The sequence below is a fragment of the Patella vulgata genome, chromosome 3 (genome assembly GCF_932274485.2).
Source record: "Patella vulgata chromosome 3, xgPatVulg1.2, whole genome shotgun sequence".
Lineage (NCBI taxonomy): Eukaryota > Metazoa > Mollusca > Gastropoda > Patellidae > Patella > Patella vulgata.
The window spans coordinates 10,676,751-10,694,796 of record NC_065881.2 but is presented as its reverse complement, the minus strand read 5'-3'; the positions used below and the strand labels follow the sequence as shown (position 1 = coordinate 10,694,796).

The following is an 18,046-nucleotide window of genomic DNA, read 5'->3' as shown; positions in this document are numbered from 1 at the left end:
AAAGACACTTACATGCAAGCGAATTATTGAAATAAAATGAAACCACATGTTAGTCCCGAAATGACCTAGTTTGTGTCGAGTGGACGTCAAACCCCATTTCTCTCTCTCTCTCTCCCTTTCTCACAATGAACATAATATCTTAAATTAAATTTGTCTTTTTAGAATTATAAAATGGATTCACCAGCTCCTTGTATTGTCATGCCACAAGAAACTAAACCAGTTAATGCCTGGTCAACACCCAAATCACCATGGGGACAACAAAAGAAAGTTGAGACCTGTTCTCTTACCCATTTCTCTCTCTCTCTATAATAATTTTAGCTTTTAGCACAACTCGACTTAATGACGTATGCATGCCCAGAGCTCCACACCATGTTAATAGTTATTAGATGGAGATTGTTATGGGTATATTCATAGAAACAACCTATCATCAAAAGATCTTTCTTTAATAAATATTCATCTACATACATCATCCTAATTACAGAAATTAACTGTAATGTAATGCCTTCAAAATCTCAAAGATGAATTACGGATCAGTCATCTACATACCCCCTCCTAATTACAGAAGCTAACCATATTTCATGCCTTCAAGATCTCAAAGATGTATTACGGACCAATCATCTACATACCCCATCCTAATTACAAAAGCTAACCGTATTTCATGCCTTCAAAATCTTAAAGATGAAATACGGACCAATCATCTACATACCCCATCCTAATTACAGAAGCTAACCATATTTCATGCCTTCAAGATCTCAAAGATGTATTACGGACCAATCATCTACATACCCCATCCTAATTACAAAAGCTAACCGTATTTCATGCCTTCAAAATCTTAAAGATGAAATACGGACCAATCATCTACATACCCCATCCTAATTACAGAAACCAACCGTATTTCATGCCTTCAAAATCTTAAAGATGAAATACGGACAAATCATCTACATACCCCATCCTAATTACAGAAGCTAACCGTATTTCATGCCTTCAAAATCTTAAAGATGAAATACGGACAAATCATCTACATACCCCATCCTAATTACAGAAGCTAACCGTATTTCATGCCTTCAAGATCTCAAAGATGAATTACGGACCCATCTACATACTTATTTTGAATCAATCAAGCCTAGACATAAAGTACCTGTCACAGATTTTGTCAGACACAAATTATAATATATACGACGTATGTTGTGTAATAATTTTTGCCTGACAAAGTCTATGACAATTTCCTGATGTCCAGGCTTAAAGGATTAAAGGAGCTAAATCGCTAATATATGGGACCTACATGTAGATAATGTAATATGAATGTATATGAACCGATTTACATTCAATTGTGTCTGATTTTACTCTTATGTCAAATCAGTTATATTCGGCGAAAAAATGCCAGAAGTCTTAATCGAATGACAATTTCTAGCGTCTGGTTATTCCAGTCTACACTGATAGTACAATGTATTTATTCCGCATGCTCTTCCGATAAGAATATGACCTCACCGTTTGACATGACTTGTGGAATATGTCTAGTCTCGTTCTTCGAGTTCCTTGTTACAAATGGCGCTGAAACACATTATGGTACACATGGTAAAAGGTTTATTTTGTCTTAAATATTGGATATCAGAAATCCATCTTTTCCCGGTAAGATCACAACATCAATGTTGATTTAAATTGACAAATAATTTGTGTTTTCAATGTCAAAGATTTTGGATGATATTGAGTTAGAGACTTAGTTACTTTAAATAAAAATGCTGATTTAGCCTGAAAGACATTTTGTGACAACTGAAGACTGTAACCCTGGCTATATAAAAATGTCTTATCAATCTACAACAACCTTCATGGTTGAATAAACATGATAATCTAGTCTACTTATTTCAGTCTAGACTATATGTACATACAGGAGGGTTCGATAGCATACTTCTTACATGTAAATTTTCCTTTATTGATTTTATTTTCCAAGAAGTGAATTTCACGAAATCTGCCATTTTGTGTGTCTGCTAGAAGACAGATGGCCCAGGATGGCGCAGAGCTTCATTTGTTCTCCTACCTTCATCAAAATAACGGTTTGGCCGCATTCCATTGTAATCCTATACATATATCTACATGAGCAGAAATATTATCTCAGAGCTTCTGATTTTATCAGATTCTCGGTTAATCTCCCAGACTTGACTTTTTCGCCACCTTGGACCCCCCATGCTCAAATTCCTAAACATGCCACAAATATACATTTGTCAAGTTGTAATAAAAGGTTAGGTCTTTATATAGTCTGCATTAAATGTGGCAAGGTTAGACAGTATACAAAAACCATCGCCTCATCCTTAAAGATAAGGGTGGGGGTTGGATGGCTGGATGGTTAGCGTGTGCATGTTTATCATACGGTCTGTCATTGAGTCAACTGGCATGGTTTCGATTCCACGTTTGTATGTGACAAGGGCTAAGGTCACCTGTCCAACCTTGTGGGTTTTCTCTCTGGGTCCCTCCCACTACTAAAGACCCCGACGTGCAAGCAAATTATTGAAATAAAAATTAACCATGTTAGTCCCGAAATGACCCCTCTCTCTCTCACATTATTCAAGCTATAATAAAACCTATATGAAGGTTACGTATGTACTATTAAACAGTGTTATGGTAATATGGTTTCATCAGGTTGTCACATACATGTAATAAACTATCACCCACATTCACCAGTCATGGATGACCTGAATTAATCTCTAGTTAAAGGTGAAGTTGTACTTATTGACATTCTCATTGGTTTTCACTAATAACAAGTATGACAGCTACCCTTAGACATAAGTACACAAATCATTGGGCGGCGGTGACTCAGTTACGTTAATAAAATCAACATCCATACGACAGTATTTAATTGAATTCTTAAGTCAGTATATAAACGCATATACATGTATGATAAATTACGATACATGTAAGATGTTTTTTGCATTAAAACGTCCATTAAGGACAGCATGTATACATGTATACACTTAGACATAGTCATATATATTTAATAATACATATACATATTATACATAGACAACACATACATTTATACAAACAGTATAGTACATGTATATCTAAGGGGTTTCATTTAGAGATGTAGTTGCCACCAAATTTGATTTAGATATCTTACCAAAAGCCAAAAACACATATAAAGCCACTGCCTTGGCTATCGATTTTGGCGGATTGAAGAGATTAATAAACTTGTAGAAAATCTCAGTATTTACTGAGAAGGCTGAGTATAACGTATTGATACAATAATTTGTGTGTATGGTACTCGCTAACCAGGAGGCCTCTGGTTCTCTTCCAGTGTTGGTCGAGAAAGTTCCTCAGAATTTTTCGGCACATGGTTTCCCCCTGTCAGTGGTGCTGGTCAAAGTGTCTAGTCATATGGATGGGACAATAATTTCCCTCATAACACACTGTACCATCAATAGCCCAGTCAGTGCAGAAAAGTAGGACGTTAAACTCCATTTCCTTTACTTTAATTTCCCATTACAAGGAGACTTACATGTACATCAAGTACATACAACATACATGTACATGTACATACATGTACAATAGAAATATTATAAACCATAATTCTTGCAGAAATGCATATAGGCCTTTTTGGAGAAATTTCATACACCTGAATGCGTATTCATTTGATCAATCCTTCTATTATTATAAGTCTATTCACGAGTTTTCAAGGATATTTCTATTATTGAAATATATATATATATATAGAGAGAGGGGGGGGTCTCTATCAGTGGGAGGAAACAGAAGGACCCGAAGAAAACCCACGAGGTTGGAGAGGCGACCCTTCTCCTTGTCATGTACAACCATAGAATCGAAACCATGGCAGTTGACTCAATGACAAACCTTATGATACAATATGCACCCGCTAGCCATTTGTCCATCCAATCCCCCAAGTTTATAAAGACTTTTTGATGAGTCAAATAAGGAAATAAACTAAAAGAATACTCTTATTGAGATACAAGTAGGTCAAACATGTGGTATATATTTCCCCAGGAATAAATCAATTCTCAATGGCTCCACAATGGCTGGGATTTCCACTTTTTCTCAGAAAAGGATAGATCTACATGTACATGTATATGTATTAAATGGGGACCCTTAAACAGCAGGGCTTGGGTTATTTATTTATTTTTTTTAACAATCTTTATTTGATCAATATTTACATATTATAAATGAAATGAAATGAAATGGAATTAAACGTCCTACTGTTCTGCTCCTATACTGGGCTAATAGAGACGGGCAAACGCCATACAGTGTGCTATGAGGGAAATTTTGCCCGGGCAACGGCACCATCGCCTACTCTTATATCGAATTCTAACTGCCAGGGGATCTTTTACGTGCATTCTAATATATAAACGGGACCTCGGTTTTTCGTTCCAACCGAACGACTAGACAGCTGTCCTTGTCAGGCCCTCCGTCCTGCATCACTGACATGGGGAAACCACGCCGGAAAATCTGGATGAACTTTCTCGGCCAATGCAGGGATCGAACACCCGACCTCCAGGCTAGCGAGGCAGCGTCTTACCCACTTAGCCACGTGATCCCCTACATATTATAAAGAGAGAGAGAGAGAAATGGGGTTTGACGTCCACTCGACACAAACTACGTCATTTTGGGACTAACATATGGTTTAATTTTATTTACATAATTCGCTTGCGCGTAGGGGTCTTTAGCAGTGGGAGGAAACCGGAGGACCCGGAGAAAACCCACGAGGTTGGACAGGCGACCCTACTCCTTGCCACGTACAACCGGGGATTCGAAACCACGCCAGTCGACTCAATGACAGACTTTATGATACAGCGTGCGCACGCTAACCATTCAGCCATCCACCACCCCCCCCTACATATTATAAAGATACAATATATAATTATGGGATCTGAAAACAAGCCAGAGTTTTTTTATAAATTCTTCTCCCGTAATAAATTATTTACAGACATATACATGTAGATACATCACGAATTACACACAGTTATAAATTACAAAAGCAAAACGTATTTATTCTCACTTGATGAAAATGCACAAAATACTTAATATACAGAGGTTAATGTGGTTAGCGTCATGATTATCTCATGTTGATAATGTGGTGATAGTGTGATGCAAACCTCGAGCTGTGGATAGTAGAAAGGGGACAGGAATGTCAAATCAAAAACCTTGAACAGGAAACGAAAGGCATGCGAACTGGGAAGGTTAGGGTAGAGGTGTTTGATGCATGTAGGAGAATAACTAATTTTCTATGGGAATATTGTAGAGAGAGAGAGAGAGTGAGAGAAATGGGGTTTATCATCCACTCGACACAATCTAGGTCATTTCGGGACTAACACATGGTTCAATTTTATTTCTATAATTCGCTTGCATGTAGGGGTCTTTAGCAGTGGGAGGAAACCGGAGGACCCGGAGAAAACCCACGAGGTTGGACAAGCTACCCTACTCATTGTCACGTACAACTGGGGATTCGAAACCATGCCAGTTGAATCAATGACAGACCTTATGATACAGGTTATCCAACACCCGGGGAATAGTGTACGTAACAAAATATTTATACACACACATATAAAGACAGACATTGTAAAAATAAAACAAAGCAACCATAGAGACAATCGTAAATCAAAATTGACAAAAATAGTATAATTTTACCTGCGGAGCCGAGAGTATGATTTAATGCAAATTTTTCCACAAAAATAATGAGGTCGTAACAAAGCTAGTTTGTTAGAGAAAGATCAGATGTCAGTCTGATTTATTTTTTCTGTCTACAATTTTCACAAATAATGTATAGACATAGATTATGGACGCGGGTATGTTTATTTTTGTGGCGTTATTAGTGCTAATTGATATGTAAACTACATGTATATAATTGTTATACTATACTTCATTAGACATAATAAACATGACCCGGTGGCTTTATTAGGCTCAATTACAACTCTTTTTATTTAGACAACAAAAGATCTTAAACACTTTTTTAATAGCTTAAGTTAATTATGGTAAATATAATACATCTTAGGAAGTGATTTACCACTAACATAATACTCTACATGTACTGCTGTATATGTAATACTGTACAACAAAAGATCTTAAACGCTTTTTTAATAGCTTAATTATGGTAAATATAATACATCTTAGGAAGTGATTTTAACATTAACATATACTGTACATAAATATTTACTTAGTGGCAATTAAAGGACAACTAGTAACAAAATAAACAAGAGGGTGGGGTGGGGTCGCCCTAATTTTATCTAAGTGGACACTTTAGGACTATATAATGTTTAATTGTTCCTGATATCTTTAATGTTAAATATTTCATTTGGCTGGAGAAAGAGAGAGAGAGAGATATGTAATTTTGGGACTAACATATGGTTCAATTTTATTTCAAAAGCAGTGGGAGGAAACCAGAGGACCAAGAGAAAACTCACAAGGTTGGACAGATGATCCTACTCCTTGTCACACATACAACTGGGAAATCGAAACCACGCCAGTTGACTCAATGACAGACCTTATCATACGCTAACCATTCAACCATCTACCCCCTAAAATTAAATACATGTAGAACCACCACATTGTTAAGACACTTTTGGACTTTAATTTAATGTTAAACAGCTCCTGATATCTTTTGATGTTAAACATTTCATTTGGCTGCAGGGAGTTATCTCCTTTGCATCAATAAAGTTTCTTGGTGCCCAAACATCTCGCCCTTTATTATTGTGTTAAATGGAGTTGGGGAAATTAAATTAAATGATCCTTAGAAGGTCCACCCACATACATGTACCTAATCCCACTTGCCACAAAATAATGTAAGGCCAAACCAGTTTGATTTTCTGTTGTTTAGGGTCTTCATACATGTAAATAAATAGCCACATAATTTCTGTTAAATGTAATTTGTTTAAAATTTTAAAACTTAAAAATTTGGAATAGAACTAAAAGCTTTTGAACAATGCGACCAAGTAATTTGGGATTTTAAATAATTTTTTTCCCTGAAGATACGAAGGAAAATTTTTACAGAAAAATTGAATTGGTGTGGCCTCATTCTATTCTGCAAATTGATCTCTCGTTAGATTGAACCTGAATCCTTTGGGATGAAAAGCAAATAGTTTAAAATATTTAACTTTAAAATAATGTAAGGCCAAACCAGTTTGATTTTCTGTTGTTTCAGGTCTTGATAAATAAATAGCCACATAATTTCTGTTTTGTTTAAAATCTCAAACCTTAAAAATTTGAAACTAAAAACTTTTGAACAATGCTACCAAGTAATTTGGGATTTTAAATAATTTTTTTCCCTGAAGAAATACGAAGGAAAATTTTTACAGGTATTCCTGAAAAACAGAAAAATCAAATTTCTGTTTTGTTTAAAATTTCAAAACTTAAAAATTTGGAACTAAAGCTACCAAGTAATTTGGGTTTTTAAAATAAGAATTTTTCCCGAAGAAATAAGAAGGAAAATTTTTACAGGTGTTCCTGAAAAACAGAAAAATCGAATTGGTGTGGCCTCATCCCCTCTTCTGCAAATTGATTTCTCGTTAGATTGAACCTGAATCCTTCGGGATGAAAAGCAAATAGTTTAAAATATTTAACTTTCTCAACTTGTTTTAAGAGCGTTTAGTCTACACGCCTACAACGTATAATATTTGACACACTACAGACATTAATGAATGAGCTAAGGTGACATGATGCCTCTACTGTGATCATGTACCTGTACCGTGTACCTTTAAGTTTCTAATTGATGTACAAGGAAGCAAAGCATTCATTTTTTGACAGGAATAAAATAAAAATGGAACAGTGTTTAACATCCTACTGTTCTGCTCAGAGTCATTTGGATGAGATAAAAAAAACACGGTCCTGTGACCTGTGAATACATTGGCATGCACGTAAAAGATCCATTGACAGTTGGGCTAATGAAGACAGGCATACACGCCATACAGTGTGCTATGAGGGAAATTTTTGCCTGGACAGCAGTGCTATGATCTACTCCTATAATTTGAATTCCACAGAACCTTGAATGGTTACCATGTACGCGCTGTATCATAAGGTCTGTCATTGAGTCACATACAACCAGGGAATCGAAACCACGCCAGTTGACTCAATGACAGACCTTATGATACAACGTGCATGTGCTTACCATTCAGCCATCCAACCCCCCTTCACAAAGTATACAGGTACAAATAATTTGGTCTGATTTCAGTTGGAAATTTTTTTTTATGATAAACTAATCTGAATAATGAATAATGTTTTTGAGAAAATTGATATGTAATCAAAGATACATTATGGGAGATTTGATAACGAGTTGGCAGTTCTCACTATAATAGTTAAAAACTAGATAATGTACATGTAAAGGCAATTTGCTGAAAATTTCATTCAAATTGATCCACTATGAACCGAAAACTAAGCGGTTGAAATTTCTGGCTAGCCTTGATCATCATTACTAATGTCAGTACAAAAAAACAGCATAGTCTCGATTATCCATTTAATCGTTAAATAGTTATGCAGTAAATCGGCTCATAATCCACTAAAGATCGCAGGCTAGCGATGCCTTCTAGAGTTGATTATGTTCTGGATAGGTTAGTTAATGTCTAATAGTTTAGATAACATTTCAGGCCTAAAGAAAGACCTGCAATAGACAGATTTAGCTCTTGCATAAAGCATGTTTAACACTAGAACAATGGTTTAATCTGAATAATGAACTGTTTTTGAGAAAATTGATATGTAATTAATGCTAAGAGAAATGGTTTAATCTGCTTAAGTAATAAAGCACTACTCATCCTTTTTAAGATGTGAATTATGGTTTATTTGTTGACACTGAAGTCAATTAGGTATATTTTATGCATTTATTTTTTCTCCAAAATAAACCACATAATAGAATACTTTTAGGGGGGAGGCGGACCATATCTTTCATTATAAAAGAAGGGGTTTTATCTGACCAAAATAAACCCACATAATAGAATACTTTTAGTGGGGAGGCAGACCATATCTTTCATTATAAAAGAAGGGGTTTTATCTGACCAAATATCTATTAGCAGTTTTTTTTCCAATATTCTAGATACTTATTTCAGGTACAGCATAAAACAGTTTATTTGTCTTCAAAAATAACTTCATATTTATTTGCCCAATGCTCAAAGATAAACACTTAACACATATGCACAAAATCTGGCATGTTTGATTGCTATGGCGTTTTGCTTTGTTTCAGTACAAAAAAAAATTAAATATTTGTTTTACTAGAAATCAATATACCTGTATCTACTTACATGCAAAAGCTAAATATTTTGATCATTTTCTAAAAGACGAATGCATTATGATTATGTGAATATTCGGTAGCTGACAGTGGCTGGGAAGATGACTTCCAAAACAAATAAAATTTCAGAATAGAGAAAGGGTCCATATTCACTGATTGATGATTGCGAGCCATCTGGTCAAGTTACACGTACATGTAGGTTCAACCTTTTTTGCAAAAATGATACCCCCCCCCCCCTACCTAACCCTTTAAATCAACCTGTACGCCTATGAATATGTTTTAATATTTAAATATACAAGTGTAATTTTGTCAGAGTGAATTATCCTAATATCAATTTCAATATCAACATATTGATTATAATATATAGATGTCAGGTTGTGTATGACTTACAGCCAAATGATCAACAAAACTTATATGAATCAGTATTTAAATTGGATTTTCAAATTGAACAAAATCCACAACAAATGCATAAATGAAAGGTGTTATGGATCATTGACACATACATACATATACCTATAGTGACTCTTGGTCTGTATGACTTAATAGTAATTGCAGCAAAGTGATCAACAAAATTTATATGAATCAGTATTTTAAAATGGATTTTCCAATTTAAAATACAACAAATGTATAGGCTAGCCTTCAACAGTAGAAAGGTGCGAAGAATTATTGACGCATACATACCTAGTGACCCTGGAGAAATATTTCCTGTATTCCAACATTCAATTGGGCCTAATAATTTGATTGATCAGTTATCCACAAGTCTTGATTTTCAGACCATGTGGCTTCTCTTGCAACTGCAATGTTTTATGTGAATTACTCAAGCATCTGTAACATGTCACACCAACTTGAATTTCAGCCATTCAATTGGCCTTGTCCACAAGAGTTCACTACAGTTACACAGGTGTGTCAATAATTATTGACCAATTAAAGCGCTTTTAACCGTTTTTATGGTTAAAACAACAGTATTATTTCACAATAAAATAAACAGTCCATAGAAATCACAAATCTAATATTATATCATCAACAGTTACCAAATTGGTGTCTTTTCATTTGTCCGGGTGCATCATTAATAGTGATCAAAAATTTTCTCATATAACATTAACCCGCGCAAGCAGATCGAATGACCTAAAAATAACTCGTCACCGTTCACCGCCCACTTCGCCTCGTGGGTATCTCAACTAGGCAAGCATAATACGGCAAAACAATAAATTTTTACGTACGCTCCCATCATCGTATTAAAATTGATCTGTCTAAATACAATTTCAAATAATAGAAATTAATTTTGTATATATTAGATAAATTGCTCAACTTTTATTTATTTCAACAGCTACTAAAACACCCGGTGAGATAAATGAACTATTCCAGGTAAACAGAATACCTGTGTAACGACAATGGTGACGTCACAACAACTTGATCTGGCAATCCCATGCAAACAATTTAGCAGACAGTCGAGTTTGCCCCACGCATTTTCCTTTTCCCCCAAAGCTTTAAATAATCAACCGTTAAATAGTTTTATTTAGCTCCCCTAGAAACGGAAAATCGTGTCGCATTAATTTCATTAATTTCAGGTAAGAAATGCGCTGACATCCAGCAGCAATCCAGCAGTAGCAAATTATTTTCAATTAAAGGGAAGCAACTCTAAATTAAAGTGCCCTGCCCTGGATGTTGTTTTTCCGAATTGACCTCTACCTCTATATTTCATTTCTGCAATTCTCGACAGTTTAGAATTATTCTGCATAATATAGATGCTATGTTTGATTAGAAATAGTTACCAGGTAGTCCAAAGAGGCGTAGTTCTACTGCAGATGTAAGATTTGTGAGTTTTATACTTTGAATATTGATGCAGGATCCGACTCCTGTCCATCTTATCGAGAGTATTGACTATTAACTTATTATTATTAAAGATACATTATGGGAGATTTTTATAGAGAGTTGGCCATTCTTGCTATATTAACAGTTCAAAAGTAGATGATGAAAGAAGAATATATTGAAAATTTCAGTCAAATTACTTTATTCTGAACATAGTTATCATCGTCGTAATATTTGACTAGAAATGGTAGTGAAATGTGCCTTCACCTTGGCCGATCGTTTGATTGACAGGCGTTAACTCCACCTACATATCTCGATTATCAAGTAAAGTTTTCAGTGGCATGCGGAAACGCTCTACAGCGGCCTCGCTAAGTACACTCTATCATTTAGCCTCGATCTAACTGACGTATTCTCATCAGGGTGCGCCATATTTGAATTTATCAATGAGTGAAATCCTATTTAAATCCGAGCTGTAGCCGAGCCATCTGTGGGTCTACAGAGTTGATTTTGGGCTTGTTGTTTAAATAAAGATCTAATTTATAATTTCTATAACATCTGAAGCCTAAATTAAGACTTGCAATAATCAGATTTTGCTCTTGCATAATGTATGTTTAAGACTATAATTACACTTCCAGTTCCAGTTAGGGCTAGGCACCAACTGGGCCAGATAAGAAACGTCATCTCTCGACCCAGCGTGCCTCAAGATAAGAGAGGGTACCGGTACTATATAGTTTCACTTTGCAAAGCACTAGGTGAATCAGATAGTACTTCAATTCAAAGCAAAACAGTCAATTTTTTCTTCAAAACGATTGATTATTGTTACCGGTGACTATTTATTACATTTCTGTCACATCCTATGCAATTAAACATATAATTCTACCTGACATGGATATGTTGGACAAATTTTTCACGCCTCGCACAGATAGCAATCTAAAATCTCAGTTCAGAGTGGATCAATTTGACTGAAATTTTCAGCAAATTCCAGTTACATTATCTAGTTTTTAACTATTTTTTTTTAGTGAGAACTGACAGCTCTTTATCTAATCTTCCATAATGTATCTTTAAACAAACAGTTGGCAGATTTTTTGATATTTTATCTCGTAGCCAAAACCAGGTAAGTCAAGACAAACATACGCCTTGCAGTGTGCCTGGTAGGCTTTACTGAATTCCAACTGTCCAGGTCAAAGAGGGTTCTTTATTTAATGTATGATTGACATGCCAAAAAACCTTGTTTTCTCTAAATCCACCATTAGTTCAACTCGAGCCCTATTAGCAAGTGTTCGCGGGTATTAAAAAAAATTGAACCTTATGTTTGTCCTGAAATGACCTAGTTTGTGTTGAGTGGACGTTAAACCTAAATTCTCTCACTGTTTCTGTAGATAAAGCCAGAATTAAAATGTAACTGATTTGTGGTTCAACTGTCAATTTAGTAAACCAAAAACTTGTGCGTAACTGAAAACAAAAATTTCATCAAGTCGTATTTGCCTAATCTGTGATCAAAATAGCACATGTAACCGATCATTACATTTGCGTAACTTAAAACAAACATTTCATCAAATAGTGATTGCCTAATCCATGATTGAAATAGCACATGTATAAGGTAAATCCATTTCATAACTTTATTTTGACCAAAGTCCTAAACCAACCTATCTTTCAATTTTCAAAATTCTTGCATATATATAAGGAATACATTTTCAGGATTATATTTTCATAGAATCTACTATTATTTTATTAGAGCAATTAATAAATTCGTTAATTGAATCTAATTGGTGATATAATCCTTTTATTATGTTAAACCTGTATAATCATGTCATGACACTGATTGTCATTATTGCAAGTCAGCAAGACATGTAGGCCACACCAAATTGATTATTGCAAGTCAGCAATACAAGTAAGGCCACACCAAGTTGATTATTGCAAGTCAGCAATACGTGTAAGGCCACAACAATTTGATTTTCTGTGCTTCGGGAACACCTGTAAACAATCTCCTTCTTCTTTCTTCAGGAAAAAGACCATTTAAAAACCAAAAGTACTTGGTTGTGTAATTAAAAAGCTTTTGCTTCCAAATTTTTAAAATTTTAAACAAAACATCTGTCACATGATTCAAGTGGCTATTTGTTTATCAAGACCACAAAGAACTGAAAAATAAAATGATATGGCCTAAGATTAGGAACAGGGGAGATACTTAATTTACATTAAGGAAGACAATTTGTATTTTGTCTTATCATGTTCAGACATGTTCAAATTTTCAAACAATTTTTTATGTTTATCTAACTAACTTACTGAAGTTTATATCTTAATCCGAATAAACACTCCTGTAAGAAATTACGAAATACTTATTGATGTTGTGTAATTTATTTCATATTATCTTTCTGATATACCATCAAGTTCCTCTTGCCTTATCTTTATAGGTTTTGATTGCTAGGAAAAGCTACTAAGTCTATGTACTAACACCAGACAGTATTATAGATCAATTTATTACCATCAACATGGAGAAGGCACGCCATGTTGAAGATGTTCATCGTAATTCTAAAGTTGATCAGGAACCATTCTTCCCACTTGTTATTATACAATTTGCATCCAGCACCAAGCAAGCGGCAATAACATGGTTGATAGCGAAGCTACAAGCGTCAAGAAACGAAGGGGGTGCAGAATTAACTGTTCAGACTATGGTCATGCCACACAGTGATGTAAGTATCAATTTTTTTGGTTTTGTTGTTTATTTACTTATTTCTTTAATATATCCAAGGAATTGGATGGCCGAATGGTTAGCACATGCGCTTTGTATCATAAGGTCTGTCATTGAGTCAACTGCCGTGGTTTTGATTCTACAGGTGTATGTGACAAGGAGTAGGGTCGCCTATCCAACCTTGTGGGTTTTCTCCAGTTCCTCCGGTTTCCTCCCACTGCTAAATGGAGCAAATTTTAGTCCCAAAATGACCTAGTTTATGTCAAGTGGACATTAAACCCCATTTCTTTCTCTCTCTGTCTCACTCTCTTTCTCGCAATTTGTATCAGTATTTTAGATGATAAATGGAATTATGTTTTATATATATATTAGAACTAATTTGGGGGCCCCTTTAATATTGGGCCCCCTTCCTGCAGCCCTCCCCTTGATCCATCCCTGGTTGTAGTAGTAAAAATATATAAACAAACAATTTGTTGATGAAATAAGAAATTATTGCAGGAAACTAATAAAGAAGACGATAACAGTATGGTAAGATGCATGAACCATTCCCTCTTTTTAAATAGGCCAATAAAAAAAATACCTGAATTTACTGTTACTTGGATCCCCAAAATAGGGTTTTTTCGTTCAGAATTTTTATTTTTTTTTTTTTGTGAAGTTTAGTTACCGATTGTATTACCTATTAGTAGGTGTCACAGCTCCATTGCTTGCATTGGAAGAAAGTCCTTTTTTCCCGATATATTTCGGAGTTGCTAGGGAAATCGGTGTAATTGTTACAAAAATGTGAATATTGAAACATAATTAGCCTTAAAGTTGTATTACATGAATTTACATCTAAATTCTTGATAGTTTTAATGTGAAATGAAATTTAGCATCACAAACAACACCAAAAATGACGTTTTCAAAGCTTTGAAAAAGCTTTCTTCCATGAAAAGTCAAAAATCGCTACTTTAAGCCTCCATAATAAAAAAAAAATTCATCTGATTTTGAATCTGTAAAAAGTTTTGTGAGAAGAATGATGAGATCTACTTGAAAAGCTAATAAAATCAAATGTATAATCATAATCTCAAAATCACCTTTTCCACCTATTTCTAGCTCAATTTCTGATGACGGTTCTTGAAAATAATAATGAAATGTCAGTGTTGGAATTTATGGACAGAAAACCACGCCAAGACTGAGTTAAATGGCCTGGAAATTGAGAGAAAATGTTAAGGATCAAAGATTTTAAATTAAAATAAATATAAGTGGGTCGAGTAACCACAAACACAGGTATTTTGTTGTTGTGGCCTTATTATAGTAGGATAGAATTGACTGGTGAATGGTTTTTGTCAAGTGTTTTTAAAACCTCTGCACATGGTTATAATACACTAAATGAAAATAATGGTATTAATTAATAACATTGAACTGTATGAATAACATTCAACTGTGTGAATAACATTCACTGCAACGTTTCAACGAGGGTAGTCTCATTACTGGATACTGGTTAGAATAACCACATTGAAACGTTGCATAACAATGGTGAGAATACCCTCATTGAAACGTTTATCCATAAAGTTGTCTGTTATTATATAAAATACCTTTAAAAAGATTTATTTTAATTGTTTTACATTTCTAGAGCACATTACGTTAGGATGTTATCACATATAATACGGTTTTTATGTACACAATAAAAATTTTTTTAAAGTTTTTATCCTAACTTGTAAACTGACTTACAGTCAAATTCTACTTTCTTTTTTATCCACAAAAACTTTACTTTGTTTTGTTTTTGTTAAGATTCTTACTTTAACACTTTATACAGCGGGGATTGGGTAGTTGTGTTGTCTAGTGGCCTAACGTGGGCATATTAGATGATAAGGTCTGTCATTGAGTTAAATGGTGTGGTTTCGATTCCCCCACTTGATTGAAATAAGTTTGAACCATATGTTGGTCCCAAAATGACTTGGTTTGTGTCAACGTTAAACCTCTATTAAAACTTATGCAGATAGACTGATCCTACTAAGGATATGTGTGTTTTATTGTTAATATAGTACGTACCATGTTCCCATTTGTTGTTTTCTGACATGATTGACAGATCTTTAGTATTTACATTCAGCAAAGTAAATAAGTATTTTGTGTGATTTCAATGCATGCTTAACAGAATGTTGACATTGTTCGTACAAGTTGTATTTTTAATTGATACTTTGAGTACATTTATTATAAAACAAAAAATTATACTGAATAATACATTCTAAATATATATCTCGAAGATTGACATAGTAAAAACTCAAAAAAAAGCCCGGATAAGGTCATCTTCAATAGAAGGCTTGATCTCGCTTTAACTACGTACATCTTATCACAGCCTTCATGTAATACCCTGAATATTTCGGCACTAATTTCGATAGGGCATTCACCCAGTTTTGAGAGCCTATCAGATTCCTCTATCATCGCGAATTCCAAGCCTCACGCTTTCCAGCTAAAATGTCTACCTGTGATAATCAAGTTCCAGATTAAAAGGTTCCATGGAGGTCGCTAGGTCACTACCTCTGATTGGACGCTACTGTTCACGTGTCTGCAGATAACGTAGCTATAAGTTCGTGAATTGTAAAGTAATCTAGCAAAGTTCAGATGTTGTAAAACTTGCAGTCGTTGCTTCAGGAACATGGAATAAAGTTTTAAAAATCATTTCATATTAGGGACATACGTCCACCATGATAAGGTAGATCATGATGTGCTGCATCTGGCAAGGGTGGATTCAGCCCCTTTACTGGTAGGGCCTACAAAATAGAATTGACAGCTAATCATGACAATATTGAATCTATGAACCAGTCGTGCATGAATTATGAAATTTTGCATGTTGTTGTTGTATTTACTGTTTGATATTTATTTATTACTTTGCGGGAACCATGGTGGCTAAGTGGGTAAGCCGCTGGCTCGCTAGCTTGGAGATCGTGTGTTTGATCCCTGCATTGACCGAGAAAGTTCATCAGGATTTTCCGATGCGGTTTCTGTTTAAATGGTTAGCAGTGATATTTATTTATTTGGATTAAATCTCTGATCGTTATTGCAGGGATTTTTAATCCCTTATAAAAGCCCAGTCTCTAAATGGAATATTAGTCCAAAGATGATAATATTCTGTTCAATATTCTAGCACTATTCGATCTTTAAGCTTCATGTTGCCTTCTCTTCCGTGACTGAAACTATATAACTACAGTTTAGGTTCTTTTTCTATCTTTTATTGTATGAAAGCTTGTAGCATAAGTCACAAATCTTCTTCGTTCTCAAATGAGTAAATGGCTGATATGACAGGTGGTGTGAGTTCTACCCAATGCTATTCCCCCACACTATTTTATAGTGCCCATACCCCAATTGGTTTACGTCATAAACTGACCTCAGTCCTAGATTCCAAATATGGAATATACATACCCCATAGCTTGCACCCTTGTAGGGACTTATTACTAAATTTGGTCAACAGACGCATTCCATGAAGATGACACTTGACAAATGTGTTAATTAACTTTTAGTTCAATTCATGTATCATAATATCACAGATTTCCGTTGTTTCATGTGCTGTTTTGCTTGACTATGAATCTATAAATAACTTTTGGTCAAGGCCATAATATTATTACACTTCTAAAGATGTAAAAATTTGTTTACATTCTTCATTCTCTGCAGATGATAGAAATGGGATATGGTCGAAATAATGGACATATTGGACGTGTCCGGCATATACATGTGAAACGACATCCATGGTGCCACCTATAATCATCGCTGAAATCTTTTTAATTTAGGAGGGTTGTATCATAAGGTCTTTCATTGAGTCAACTGGTGTGGTTTTAGATTCCCTGGTTGTACGTGACAAGGAGTAGGGTCGCCTGTCCAACCTCGTGGGTTTTCTCCGGATCCTTTGGTTTCCTCCCACTACTAAAGACCACTAGGCGCAAGCGAATTATTGAAATAAAATTGAACCATATGTTAGTCCCGAAATTGGTGTCGAGTGGACGTTAAACCCTATTTCTCTCTATCTATTTTGAATGTTAATCTGAGTATATTTTAGCGTGGACTAAGCGATGAGAAATTAGATATTTTTCACGGTAACACAAATACAGGAAATATGCAATATACACTTCTCCAAGCTTTACAATAATTAAACATATTTACATTAGTGAAGTATTGCCTGTCAGTATCTGATTTTTTTCCTCGTCTGAATAAATTTAGAGAGAGTATGCATTTTTTTTGGAAGAGTTTTTTCTTGTGGAGATTTTGAATTCTAAATGAACTAAATAAACACTAAACATCAAAAAGTAAACAGGTTTGTTTAAAGTTGTTGAAACATTATCCGTGTGGAATATAAACGGAAACAG

At 34.8% G+C, this 18,046-nt stretch overlaps 2 protein-coding genes across 2 annotated transcripts in view; one reads left to right on the top strand and one right to left on the bottom strand.

Annotated features, from left to right (window-relative positions):
* LOC126815024 (leucine-rich repeat-containing protein 15) overlaps window positions 1-10,328 on the bottom strand; it is a 32,728-nt gene extending 22,400 nt beyond the window's left edge. Inside the window, exon 1 of the mRNA XM_050540542.2 lies at window positions 9,893-10,328. The gene's annotated coding sequence lies outside the window, so the exon portion shown is untranslated. The remainder of the gene's footprint in view (window positions 1-9,892) is intronic.
* Window positions 10,329-10,888: 560 nt separating this feature from the next.
* The window catches only part of LOC126815021 (anoctamin-10), a 30,270-nt gene continuing 23,112 nt past the window's right edge, over window positions 10,889-18,046 (top strand). The window contains exons 1-3 of the mRNA XM_056099686.1: window positions 10,889-11,018; window positions 13,432-13,710; window positions 14,208-14,237. Of these exons, the coding sequence (XP_055955661.1) occupies window positions 13,510-13,710; window positions 14,208-14,237 (231 nt within the window). The 5' untranslated portion in view covers window positions 10,889-11,018; window positions 13,432-13,509. The remainder of the gene's footprint in view (window positions 11,019-13,431; window positions 13,711-14,207; window positions 14,238-18,046) is intronic.